General features: G+C 40.1%; 1 protein-coding gene across 5 annotated transcripts in view; it reads right to left on the bottom strand.

Moving 5' to 3' along the window:
• The window catches only part of NAV3 (neuron navigator 3), a 1326128-nt gene that overhangs the window by 120834 nt on the left and 1190515 nt on the right, over positions 1-14779 (bottom strand). For 2 of the 5 annotated variants that reach the window (XM_069629276.1, XM_069629279.1), the window contains 6 exons: positions 12199-12310; positions 10432-10553; positions 9708-9728; positions 8013-8176; positions 6104-6169; positions 4062-4215 (listed from right to left, as the gene is read on the bottom strand). In XM_069629276.1, coding sequence (XP_069485377.1) covers positions 4062-4215; positions 6104-6169; positions 8013-8176; positions 9708-9728; positions 10432-10553; positions 12199-12310 — 639 coding nt within the window. The remainder of the gene's footprint in view (positions 1-4061; positions 4216-6103; positions 6170-8012; positions 8177-9707; positions 9729-10431; positions 10554-12198; positions 12311-14779) is intronic. The other 3 variants (XM_069629277.1, XM_069629278.1, XM_069629280.1) reach the window with 3 other exon arrangements.

Below are 14779 nucleotides of genomic sequence, written 5' to 3'. Positions count from 1 at the left end.
CCCTGCCCCCTGCACTTCCCCCTTCCCTTTCCCCTGCACATGCACGCTCTCAGTGTCACTGGGCCTAGTAAGATCATTTTGTTTTGTCCTCCCTTGTACCCCTCCTTTGCCTCATCGTGCCCGGAAACACGTGTGTATGGGCGCAATATAAATGAAATATATCATATCATAGCCAGTTGAAAATAACAGATAGAGAACATTCTCTATGTAGCATTGAAATGTTATCGTTGAAATGTTATCAATCAACTTACGCAAAGTACATTCCAAAAGAGACAGTCTCTCCAAGCAGATTTGAAAAATGAACCACGTTGTGTGGTTTAATGGAGTTCTGTAACTAAAATACACGAAAGAAACTTCACATCCTTTCATAAATAAGCACTGGCAAAGCCAACAGTTTTGACTTTTGTTCAGGCATAGGATTTGCATTTTCCAGTCCATAAGATGACAGAAATCTGGAAAATGCTGCTAGTAAATTGGTATATTATGGTAGTACCTGGCTAATGTCTATACACAAGTCAAAACTGTTGGGTTTGCCAATTATGTTTTTAACAGGCATTCAGTGCAAGGAAAGATGCTATGACACACATAGTGCTTATAAATGAATTGGCTGATAACACACTTGGTTAATACCTTTGTATTACACCACAAGCTGGAATATAGCTGAACATAATCCATTACCTTTCAGAGGCTGCTCGGTAAGCACAGGGCTAGCTCAGAGAGATGCCATGTGGATGTGTTTTTAGTGGGAAGCAACAGGTAGTGGGGGAGAATGGCCATAGGGTTTGGCATAGCCATAGGCATACAATGGTTGGATAAATAACCAAACACCAACAGGCTGTGTATCCCTTCTCACATTTCATATCTCCCCTATCTTCTCTTCCCATGACATTAGTTTAGGCGTATTTACTCTCTTAGACAATGGGTGACAAACAGCCAAACAAAATCGACAGCCTGTGTGTCCCTCCTCACATTTCATCGCTCTCTTACTTGCACATTGCACGTCCCATTAAAATAGATTAGGCTTACAGGGAGTGCACGCCGCTTGTCTAAATAGCCAAAAACGGAGTGTTGTAGACTGTTTTGAAGTCATTATTAGAAAGCATGATTTATGATTATTCTACATTTTGCAGAGTAATTTGTTCGCAGGGGCAAAGTTAAGGAGGTGATTAAAACTGTTACACCAAAAACGGTGTATCATTATATCACAACTTTTAGACAGGCAGTGTTCCACAACATTGTAGGCATAGCTATGTACAGGGAGGGTAAGAATCAGTAAACTCCACAACTAGATTACTTCTTTTAAAATAGTAATTTGTACCTCTTCTTATGTGTGATACTGCTCAGCTGTCAAGTCATATATCCATGCACCCATTTTAAAACACTGGAATTGTATTGAACAACCTGCTTGAGTCATACATATACTGTGGTACGCTTGCTCAGTAGACTAGGAAACATACAGCATATCTCCATGCCACAAATATCAGAGGCCATCGGGATTATTTTTCCATTACAATTGAAAGTACAATATGCGAGCAACAAAGCACATCCTCTCAGTCACACAACCTCCTTATTTGCTTTTTCCATCTTTAGCCACACACAGCAAAGGCAAATCAGGCATCCACCACATGCATGCAATAATAAATATAGGACCTGGGATCTGCAGGTTCCTTTGACTTTTGCCTCAAAAATTTAGTAAATAAGAAGAGGTCTCTGCCAAGCACACCAGCAGAGATCTGCTTTGGCAACTGCCATACCAGTCGATGACCCCAGATTTTATTTATTTCACTGATTGCACTTGGTTCCAGCAGGCACAGGACATATGGGCTAAATCTTTGAAGATGAAACAACTATATGGTTATGTAAATTCCACGTGGTAACTATGGTGTGGCTCCGAGTTTACAAACAGTGAGTGATCAGAATGTGTGAATGGGGTGGAAACCCATGCACACGATTTTGAAGGGGTTTCCTCCACCCTCACAGTGATAAGAATGAGCTTGTCCCTACCTCTGCCTTTCATTGTGATGGAGCAGCTTTGAATTGATATTTTATTAATCTCAGTTCATTTTCATTTGATCTTTTTTTGCACTGCTCCAGTATTTTCCTTTTAACCTATTGCAGGGTGTGACGATCCTTCGGTTGTCATCACTTCTCCCAAGGAGGGAGCCCCTTTCCATGAGGCCAGGGACTTGAGGCTGCTACCGGATAGTCCCCCCGGGAGTAGTATAATGCAGGAGGATTTCATGGGGAGGGACTCCCTCAACCCATAAGGAGAAGGACGACCATCTAGGATACAGCCCTTATGAGAACATCACACCCCCACATACTGTAATCTCTCCTTCTACTAGTAACCTATTTGTAGATGGTAGACTGATGTACTGTTATGAGGCAGACTCCCTCAAGGTTTTGGAAAGTACTGAGATGAAGAAGAACATCAGGAACCTAGGTAATCCAAGTACTGGGATGAGATGGCTCCATGGAGCAATAAAGATGAAACCTATGACGAAGAATAACTTATTCAATGGGCACAGACACTACTGGCAACATTGTATAACAATCAAAAAAGACTGAACACTTGGTCTCTGGCAGCCGCGGAAGACGGCTAATGTGCTGCACACTGAATGTGGGAGATACAAACCTGTGTCACTTTTCTGGAGAGAATGAACTCCAAAGGCACCGGCAGTCTGATGATCGGGAGGTCTGCAGGAACAGACTGGTGTCCAACTTTGTTGAGAAGAGGAGGAAGGATAGCAATAGGCAACCAGGAAAGCCACTGCACAGACAGAGGGAAGGCAAGATGCCAGAGAAACCGAAAGAACACCCGCCATCCCAGGAAGACAGAGCCGTGTGTCTAAGCCCTCAACGAGGTAAAGGGCAGCATGAAAGACCCAGAGGGGGCTTCGGTGGCTTTCCGAGAGGGTGTATGCTGTTGCCTCTAGGCACCTTTGCAACTGTAATGCTTGGGTGGCATGACATGGGCAGAAAGCCTACAAACCCTCTCATCCTCATTGCAGTGGTGAAATGAGGCCTGTTGACCACCAGGCAAGGGTCAAGGACCGCAAGTACCATGAAGATAACCGGAGAGAGTCCCTCACAACAATGGTAGGGATAAATCCACTGAGAGTCCAAGAAGAGTCTGGGACACTAAAGGAGAAACAAGTCATCTTCCTCATTCCAGTACTTGTCAGGAAAGTGAACCAATTCAGCCAGGTCAAAGAAGAGGAGAAACCCGGGTCTGGGTCCCAAACCAAGAGAGTAATATGAATTATCTTCCTCATGGGAGTACTTGGCAGGGAAGTGAACCAAGTGGGCCATATGAAAGGAGAAGAGAATCAGGGGGTGCACATCCTCATAACACTCAGAGTTGGTGTTGTAGGTGTGAAGCCTAATGAAGAGAATACCAGGGAAAGGGGGTCATTCCCCCTGGCTGTAAGAGACTGTTCTAAGATTAACAGGAAGGGAGTCATTCTCCTGGTAATTCAGACTGGAAGTAGGGTCCAAAAGGCCTGGGAAAGGAGTCAGTCCTCCGGGCTAGTTGAGACTGAGACCGAAATGCCAGCAGAATGAAGGCATTCTCCTGGCCCTCTGAGAAAGTATTGTTTGGAACTTTGTGACCTTTTGCAGGGGAGTTATTCCTACAGGCTATCTGAGACTGGACAGAGGAGAAGGGAGGCATTCTCCTGGCCAAGCAAGAAAATATTGTTTGGAACTTTGTGGCCAGACATATGCACAGATGTTGCCCATGGACACCAGGGGTTCCCCATCTTAGAGCATACACCAATGGGTTCAGCAACCCCACTGGTATTAACAGGATTTGCAACATCAGCCAAAGGTGGCCAACTATTAGGTCATTGTAAAACACTTTCAGTAGCTTTCTATTCCATATATGAGTTTCACAAACTCCTGTGTTTATGCCAAAAAAGAATTGTGAAATCATGTAACACCTATGTCAGGACCTGACCCAGCTATCCTCTCACTGCTACTTCAGAATTTTAAGGACAAATGGGTTAAACTAAAATTACGCAAAACCTGCACCATCCAACCACACACCACATATCACTGACCTGCATGCGGTTCATGGCTTCCCTGATTTGGTCGAGATGATGAGCTGAACTTAAGGCTTCAAGTCGGATGTCCGTCAGTTTCAGTTCCTTCTCCCTCAGCTCACCCTTCAGCTGGAGAATAATCTCAGCCTCAGCTTCTGTGCACTCACAGATCCTAATTGTGTAGAAAGGGATATGAAAGCAGATTAAGACACGAGAGGATGAACCTGCAGATGATGAAAGCACCTTATAGTGTAAGATAGATGGTGCTTCAATTCTTATTTTCAGCCTACTAAGCGCTACTAAGTTTAATCTTGCCTACAAGCACAGACACACTGCAAATTGGAGTCACACAACATTATGCATTATTTCCCATGACTTGCTTCAAATAAGTAAGTGTGACTTGTTTTGACCTTTTCCTTTCACTTGCAGTAAAATGATGAGCAATTGTTAGTAATGGCACTCGCAGTCCAGGAATCGGAAAGGAATCAGGAAAAAGAACAGCAATCTCACAAACTTCAAATTGTCATACCCATAAAAGAAAACAATGGAAAAACACACTAGGAAGCACACATATACGTGATAGCTTCATGTATGAAAATCATGTTTTTTTGTGGAAATCTAGCCTTATTCAAATTGAGAAATTCATGAGCAGACATCTTTAGCATGGAAATCCTTGAAACCAGCACCAGGCTGATGATCAGCCTGGACAATGCTTTGCTTAAGCAGAAAACGCAATTGTCCATCCATTGCTGTCACTTTACGTCCACAGTCTTCGAGAAGCAAATAAGGTGATCAAAGCTGTCAACTGCGTCATGACGCATTAAACCAATCGTGTCACCACGATTGGTGACACATTCTAAAAAGAATCTAAGCGATGTAGAGAGTGTTTTATGATACTTAAGACACTCTTTGTGATTGACCAAGAAAACCAACATGAATGGAGGGACTTTGTGGAAGTGACTAATGAATGTTATCACTCTGAAAGTAGAAAGGTCAAAGTAATGTAATTTCTAAAAAAAAGTGAAAATACATGTTTCAACGTATCCATTACAAAATAAAAATGTGCATTTGTAAGGCAGCATTTCTGAAGGGAGAGAGATACAATTAGAAAATTAGGATAAAGCACTATATAGTTTATATGAATCCAACTGTGCTTTGAGATCAACCAATCAAGAGTGCAACCTGTCTCATACCAGGAACAGCCGGTTTCCTGATGCCAGCCAACGCTGATTAAGATGCTCGAGCTCGTTGAGGGCCTTTAACAAGGTGCTGTTAGGACTGCCACCCAGATGACTGACCAAGGAGAGATTTATTGACATTATTCGCATATGGCATTTTTTTCTTGATAAACAGGTTTGGGCAAGGACCTCAAACCAGTTGACAAAATATTAAATGAACAATGTCTGCCAATGAACATTAAATGAACAATGTCTGCCAATGAACAAAACAATGGGATCCCCAAATATGAAAATGAACACATAGTTCATTTTCCAAGTCCCCAAAAATTGTTTGGAAGAGATTGCAAATAGAAGCCTTTCAATCAGGCAATCCACTCCATGCAATGTTGATTGCACTCTGACGTTCAAAGAGTATATTGACATGTTGACAGTGTTACTACTCGTAACGCCACCCGCGCACTTCCACCTGCATCAAAATCAAGTAGCTGCTGGCGGATTTTTTATGGAATGGAGTTGAGGGATTTGATATTATGATCCATGTCTCCACTCTGCCATACTATGCATTGAAATGAATCAATGTATAAAGTAAACATTCATAACCTTTACGCATGTTTTTAACACATAATTTTACTGATACGCATAATCAAGGCCCATGGAGTTCTGGGTAAGCTAGACTGTTGTACAAAAATTGTACTCTTTACGACAGATAATTTAAGAAAACTTAGGTTGGTTGTTAAAAAAAGAAAAAAAAAAGATTGGAAAGGGTTGTAATTATACCAATTAATATGTTAATAATAAATGTGTTATGGCCTCAATACATGCAAAACACCATTCTAGATGAAACAGCAGATACGCAACTCCATGCCCCACGCTACACTTTACCGAGATCTATGCTTGTAGATTACATGGCCATTTTGCCGTTTCCTTGGGGGCCACATTAGACCTGTCCTGCGTTGACAAATGTTACATGAAGAATTTATATTGGATTAAACAAAAATCAAGAGTCATACATGAAAGTGATTAATACCACATACAAAAAAAAACACCAGAAAAGGAATAAGGGTCTTTGTAAGACCAATCACATTGTATTTGATGGAATAAGCAAGCCACTTCATAAAAACTGAATTTGTGCATGTGCAATCTCAATAGCAGCCCTATAAATACTTTGCAAATGCATTCATCCTTGCACCGATGACATCCACACAAGTGCAAAGTCTGTTTCATATGTGCAAAAATTCATCCATGCATACTTACATATGCACTAATACAATTCTCTCAAAGTCTCACTACGGCATGCCTTCAGATTTTGGAAATAAACCTATATTAACCACCACAGAAAGAGTAAAAATTATGGAGTAAGTAGATTATTCTGATTATCAGGGTTGTTCAACTCCTCGAGGGCTGGAATCCTGACAGGGTTTCAGGCTATGACTCATTAACATTAATGAGGAACAAATTCCATACATTTAGTATCATTGAATGCAAATGTAATGTATCTCATGAATATCAATGAGGGGGATCCTGAAACCGGGTATGGAGACGTGGAGTTGGACAACCATGGTTTATATGAACAATGTTCTCAAATGCATTTATGGAAATCGTGAGATGGAGAGGGCTTATGAGCATCTGAAAAACATATCGCCCAAGCAGCCTCCTCACAAAATGACTTTTACAACAATACTGAATGTTGACATGAGTTGTATATCATTTCCCAAAAGTATGTCCCTAACAATCAAAACCTTAACGTAACCATGAGTGAGACTAAACTAAACATGCCCATTCTAAAATCAAAGGAACAATGTGTGCCTTGAACCTGAAACATGTGACAAGTTGTATTTTGTAACATCATCAATCAGTACAAAGACATTCCAATAACTGATGAACATCCACAAAAAAAGTCATCCAAACACCAGCATGATAACAAGCAATACATTTCTATTTTAATTAAACAATATTGCCACATTCCAAGGGACATTTTTCAGGTTGAAATAGCTCCTGGCCCAAGCGTATAAACCACGTTTTATCGGCCGATGAGCAGGGCATTATAGATGATGGAGCATTCCTCCAAAAGGGTGTAGAATATTCTCTTTAAAACAACAAAAGATAAAGGGGAAACAATGAAAGTTTGCATCGGAAGACTTATTCCACCCTTTATTTGCCTGCGTTTTAATTAAGCTTAAGCAACGTTCTGATTAAGCTTAATCAACCCAGTCAGAGGGCCTCGCCTGGTGATAAGGGCTCTGCAAACTGAGTTAAGGGAACGATCATAATCAGGGCATTTAACAATGTATACAGCCCATAATGCCCATATGGCCCGAGGGTGGGATCCATAAATCCATTATAGTATGTGTCAGTGTAGATACTTTAGAATATTAACATTTACATCTGACAGGACAGGGAATTGATTGTTGTTTTGCCTGCACTACTTTTAGCCTTAGAATGTAGTTTTCTGAAAAACTGGCTTGCATAGCCTGCATTTTCCAATAAGACTGCTCTTCAAGCATTCCAAGGGTATCATTTGATGTTTTATTTTTTTTGCCATGAACTTTGTCTGCAATGGGGTGATTCAACTTCTTCCTCACAGCTTTCTATACTGCAGACCAAATACATAGAAAAACTATTTGGCTAACAGCACTATAGAAATCATAGTACATAGAAATAACAAAATTTTAAAAAGAATGCACGCAAAAAACACCATAAAGCAGCCAAATACTTTAAAAAGAAATTGTCTGTGATCTCAAACAATATGGTTATTGTATTTTCAAGATGGCGGGTGTATGGAACAACTTACGCAGATGCAGACTGTGATGGCTTCATTAACGATAGACATGGTTCGCCTGATTGGTGGCTGAACTTGGGTGAGGATGGAACTGATGAATCATTCTGGTCATCCATGTCTGATGGCTGCTTGCTGGACTTCTTCTTGCCAAAAGCTTGTTTGAAGGAGCTCCTCAACTGAAGAAAGACAGACAATTACTTCTTGTGCTAACAATAATTTAAAGGTCACACGTTAGTCTGCAGATGCCATTTAAGCCATTGCCATAAGTCAGTAAAATGAAGCAAGATATCCAAATATTGCATGTAGACTAACCAGAATTTCTAAAAAAAAAGTATACTTTTGTATTTTCATTAATGAAGCAGGGCGTATGCATTGAATGCTGCAGCAATGGGTGTGAATCCAATGTTATTGATAGAAACCCACATTCAAAATCACTTTGCCATACTGAAGCTGACTAACACTGGGAAAAATAAAAGGCTACTAACACACAAAACATTACCCAAACACAACTTTATATTTTGTAATACAAGCATACATACCCATCTCAAATTACATGTAAAAGTAAAATATGTAATTTTACATTAACATGTGATTGCCTTATTTCCCAAATCCTATTTTTTTATGTAAACAATCTGCTATAGTATGGTAAGACTTCCCATGTTTTCTATATATTGTTTGATGGCGACACAATCATTGTCCAACTGTGCTTTTTAATAACCGCTGAAGAGATTCTAGTAAGATCTTTTTGTACTTACAATGATAAGCCAATCAAAAGGCCAAATCATAAGGATCAGTGTTGAGGGTGACTATGAGTGTATTCAACTGAACATTCCTAACAGTCCACTCACTAAAGACAGAAAACATGTATTCAAATTACAGTGCTTTATAGTTTAAGGAGGCTGCTTCCGTTTGCATAAATATACAACAGATATTGCCGGTATTATTTACTGAACATTTGAATTTGTATTACAAACCAGCATATCAAATGGCGGTCGTTATTTTGGTCTGTGTTTTCATGGCAAAGAGCACCTGTTTTTATAAATATATATTTTTAGAGAAAAGTAGGTCTGGCCAGTTAGCTCATTTGCTATGTTCTCTTGAGAGGGAGGTCCAACTGTTTGGCTATGTTTTCAGTTCAGCGTGCATCTCTTATCCCCATACCACTTTGTTCTATGTTCTATGTGCATGCAAACATGCATGTTTATCTCAACTTTTTTCATCTAACGATTCATTGGTTTTCCAAAATGTCTAAAGATCCATCTATCCACCCATACATGTGTCGGCTAGGTATCCATCAATAATTCCTTCAATGAATCCATTTACTTTGCCCTCGATAGGACCACCTATTTGAATGACTCACAAATAAACGTACTGCTTATGTCATTATCTATTGGGTTTTTGGCTTCTGAATTCAAAGTACTTTAGATCAACATCCTACGCACAGGCAGTCTTTTTGTCTGCGATGAGACACTAAAGCTAACCCATCCCAACTAACATTTGCTAGAAGATTAAAAATCACTTTGGCTATGCACCTCACATCAATGTGTATATGCAAATTGCAATTCAAATAAGCTACAGAAGAACTGAGGGGAAAAAAAGATAATCTGCATTAAGAAGCTGCAAAAGCCACTGCCAAAATGAGCAGAGATCATGCCAGGAAAGGGTTTCGCGCAAATGCATGCCAAGTTAGTCATTGTGTATATTCACCTCGCTTCCTTTAGCGTTCACCTTGCAGAGACATGAAAGAGTGTGGAATTACACATCACGAGCACCAGGGCTGATCAATGTTATATAATGTTACCAGCTGCATATACATTCAGAACAAAATGCTTGCTTTTGGAATGATTCGCTTTTTATTGTTAGAAGGAGTTTATTGCGGTGCTTATTGCCAGTCTGTGATCCCATATTGCCGGATCAAGCCAGACATGAGCACTTGATGGAATTTCACATTTTAACCAATCAATATCTGTAGCCACAATGCAAAGGTAGACATGTTAGCTCAAATACAAGAGAGAGACATGTGTTTCATAGGTCAACCACACACCATACTACTTGACAAAAGATATGTTACCAGGACTGGTGTCAAATCACAAGCTCCCTTACAACTGAATGTTTGTGTTTCTAAGACAGTTTGATTTTGCCAACACTCCATATTGGAAAGTATATGGAAAAAAAAACATGCATTGCTACAGCAAACGTACAAATGACCCAGATCTATTTAATGGATACGTTCCTATCAGAACATTTCAGTTAAAATGATTGCTGTTAAACGTCTGTGACTTCAGCATGCAGGCCCTCTGACTTTGGCGGATGAATATCTCAGACAGAATGAGTGATGGCAGTCTACAGGGCAGGAAGATTGGAAACAGACCATTTGGGTGGGACAAGAGCAGAGCAAGTGCACAGAGATATCTAACCACCCAGCACTTACCCAGCTTTTCTTTTTCTTTTTCTTGGCGTCCACATCATTTCCGCTGCCGATGCTGGAGTGGCTGGTGGCGCTGTTAATACTGGAAACACTTTCTGAAGAGTGCTGTCGCCGGATTCGCATATCTAAAAGAAACAGAAGAAGGATGCAGTAAATAGTGCCACACATACAGTCATTTTAAAAAAAAAAAATTTATGGCTCAATAATTCTGTGAGAGAGATGAAACAAGCCATGCACTGGACACTGCGAGCAGACAAAAAACATCATGGGCTCTACCCAATCTTTAACGGTAGATCCATTGGGACGCCTAGTGCAAGGAAGGATGAATAGGGTGAGCATGCATTGTTTGCACTGGGTGCAGCGACATGCAATTTAGAGCGTTCAGTATTGACACATTTGCTGATGCATAACATGGGTGCTTGGACACACACATGTAAAGGGAACCAACATCTTCAGGTCAACTGAAGGAACCTTACAATTGTGGTCTGCGTGGGTGATTGAGGTGGGGGGAAATAGCCTGTAATATCTGAAAGGACCCAAAGTCTCTGTGGTAGCTGGGAGAGAGGGGGGTGCATTAAGAGACGCAATGGGCGCTGTGTTGTTTTTTTTTTTTTTTTGCCAAGCCCTGATTCACGATTTCTTCTAAGGATGCACTGAAACAAATTATTGTTATCTTTTTTCTAAATCAAATGCAGTCAAATGCAGTCGAATGTTGTCAAATGCAATTGAACTGCAGGACGAATACATGATTTGCATTTAAAGTATGATTTAAATATAAAGCTTGTGTAATGTGTTTGAGATTTAGGACTGATGAGATAATTGTTTTTGCATTATTTTGTGTGCTATTATGCCACTGTCTCCCTAAATAAACAGTGACAGAAATACCCTTTCATGGAGATAGCACTTGGAAAAGGACACATACTGTAACTCCCTTTTGAAAGGAAGATGTTTGGAAGCAGACAGATGCTCACTAGAGGAGAAATGCAGTGGTCGAGAGAGTTGTCTTAGTCGCATCTTGGTATGGAACAAGGCAGCCTTGATGGTTCATGGTGTTTTGCTCCATAGGTATGCATTGTTGTAATCTGCCCCTTGACTGATAACTGTAATTTGCTCCTTGCCTAACATGGCAAACATGTGCTCATCTTTGCACCTGGACTGTGTACCGTAACATCACGCATTCCACCCACCATCCTCTGAGATTGTGTGATCCCTATTCCACCCCTTCTCTTTTTTCTGCAGTCCCTAAATCTCCCGTCTGACCCATTCACCACCCCCACCTGCTCAGAAGCGACTTGGCAAGCAATAATGCACTATGTGATACAACAATAAAGTAAGATACAATGCTGGCTTCACCCATCTCTGCTGGGTTTGTTTCCCTAATGAGATCGCATTTCCGACAGTACATCGTGGTCTTCATGCTTACAGATCAATCCACAGACGGATTATGCTTTTTCTAAAAGAAGTAAGGCAATCTATGTAGCGCAAATTGCATCTTCATTTATTCGATTTAGTGCTTAGCTTTATTGACTGCACAACAATGTCAATATATTCGGAACTACACATTTCCTAAAACAATGCTTACATTTGCATTCTATAATTTGCTTAGATTGCTCCAAGCGTTTCCAATCTTCTTAAATATTTAAAGTACTTGCCCTACCCACAATCCCATAAGGCCTGCGATGATGCCTTAGTCCCGGGCCACTGACTATTCTCAATAAACCACGAATTCACTGTGATATGATAATGTCATAAATGATGATATAAAAATACCTCTGTGAGAATTATCAGAGCCGTTCAATGCTCCCTGGATCGCAGCCTGTGCAGCAGAGTTCTGTGTTTTTAGTGTTTCTATTGTTTCTTTCAATTCGATGAGCTCAGAATCCTGGGTAAGGAAGAAAAACATGTTACATTAAATGTGTGTATGGATTTGATTCAAAGTAAATATGTTATGATATTTTATTTTATGTTATGTAGTATGACAAAATAAATCAATTTGAAACAGTGCTGATAACTGGATAATTACCTATTTCAAAACCGTAATCCTTAACATATCAGCATTATACAAAATACATGTTACATTAATTTAAATGCAGATTGGGAGAAAAAAGGCAACATTAATAAGTTGCATTCGGAATTTAGCCAAACTACATGAAGACTGGGGTAGGAGAGTATTGACTGCAACCACCCCCTGGACTGGCCCTTAACTGCCCTCATCAAGTGAGTTTCTAGCCTAGTGGAAACCCTTTTCTAGGCCAAACTATAATAATTAGGAAGAACCGGTTGCTGTGTGATTTCTGATAATAGGCGAAGTGTCTGGAAGTGTTCCAGTGTGTTCCCGCATCTGTTAACTAGCTGTTGGTGCACAGATTGTTACAACGAGTACAGGGAAATTGCACAACTGTCCCTTTAAGGATTGGGGCTTTAAAAACCCTGCTAAAATGCTAAGCATTGGAGTGTTACAACATGCACAGAGGAAATGCACAACTTTTCCTTTAAGGGTTGGGTCTTTAAAAACCCACCAAAAATGTGAAGCATTGAAAAGTATCTGGAAGTGTTCCAGTGTGTTCCTTTACCTGTTGTTACCTGGCTGTTGGTGCACGGTTTGTTACAACGAGCCCAGGAATTGCATAACTGTTTGTTTAAGAATTGGGGCTTTAAAAACCCAGCGAACATTTGAGGCATCGCAAAGTGTCTGGAAGTTTTTTAATCTGTTCCAGTGTGACTTGGAGACGGGGAGTGAGCCAGTGGTTTTACTGTCTTGCAGCATTCGGACAGGGCACCAGGTGGGGAAGGCTGCTGTGGTTTGGAAACGATCAAGGTAACAACGTTCAATGCCCTGGACCGAAGTCGACAATGAATGAAAGATTGATTCTCAGAATTCATTGCAAAGTCCGTGTCACATGTGCCTCACATGTATAAGGAATAAGAAACAAAAGGACATATACTTTTAGACAGATTTTTTAGGATGAGCATGTGAATTGTGAATTTTTACCAAAGGACTTGATAGCAATAGTGATATTGAATTCATACAAAAATAAATGTTTTAAAAACGTGATGCCTGCAGCCCCAAACAAATAACAATTGCAGAGAGTGGGGAAATCTGCCTGCAACCTTGTTTTTCCTGTTACTGGAGGAAACAAAACGATTAACAAAAACAAAAGTAAAAGCAAATTACAAACGAAGGGTGCGGCAGGAGGTGTTATACAAACAGGTTGGTAAAAAAGAGGAGAGACACTTACAGGCCAAGAACAAATTACGGCATTTCTAAAACCGATAATTAATCATAGTGACTCTTCCATAATTACTAGCATGACTGTAGCAAATATAACAATAACGGATACTCGAGGTCCCATTGAAACCTCTGACTTAGAGCCTATAGAGAATAATTATGTGCCTTAGCATACAAAACAATAACAATAGAGCAAAAAGAGCTGGCCTCTGAGATAGAGAGTACTGCAATTTCATTGACCAAGTTGTCTGGACACCGGATTTTGCAAAAAATGGCGGCCAATGCCGATGCATCATCACCAGCGAATGAAGTATTATTTTCAGTATCAGAATCATCAGCTGAGGAAGAATATAATGATCCGGAATACTGACAAATTCTATAAACTTTATTCACCCTTTGCAATACCATATACAAAAACAACAAATACTCAAAGAGGGTCTAGCCAATTCAGTTGATGTCGTTCGGTATAATGAAAACTGAATTAATAATGCAGGGGCACACAATGTGAAATATATAGGGGAAGGAAGAAGAGTGTGGCAGACGAGAAGTAGTTCTGTTGAGCACTCTAAGACTTCACTTAATGACAATGATTCAATCTTAATGCTGCACTTGGATATATCAATATCCCGTGTAGATACAACTCCAGTTAAGAGCAAGAGAATCATTAAGGGTCGCCAGCAATTTAAAGCAAAGAAAAGCTCCTGTAAAAAGAAACAACCTAAACTGAAACCCAATAAAGTGCACTCCAAGTCGGCACAATAACTAGCAGAAATATATCCTAGGAATGTGAGATGCTAAGAAACAGAAAGGGATTTAAATTGATCCAATAGAATGGACATAATAAGAAGCAAACACATAAAAGAAAAAAGATAATAATAAACAGCAGGGTCGGCTAGAAGCCTTGGTAACTAATAAGCCTGAATCTTCTGTTTGTATTAATCAAGAGAAGACTGGTCAATTGAAACAGGTATACCACGAGGAACATAAACAACAAGTAGTATGTAGGGAAAAATCTATCAATTATGAGGAGCATGAAGACATGGAGCTGGTACTGATGATATCTAATACATTCCAAATCAAGGGGTGCGGGGGTGACATAAGAGATATATTTAAAAATAAAGG

The sequence above is a fragment of the Ambystoma mexicanum genome, chromosome 12 (genome assembly GCF_040938575.1).
Source record: "Ambystoma mexicanum isolate Mex_15411 chromosome 12, UKY_AmexF1_1, whole genome shotgun sequence".
Lineage (NCBI taxonomy): Eukaryota > Metazoa > Chordata > Amphibia > Caudata > Ambystomatidae > Ambystoma > Ambystoma mexicanum.
Note: the sequence above shows the minus strand (reverse complement) of the source record. Positions and strands in the feature narration are given on the sequence as shown.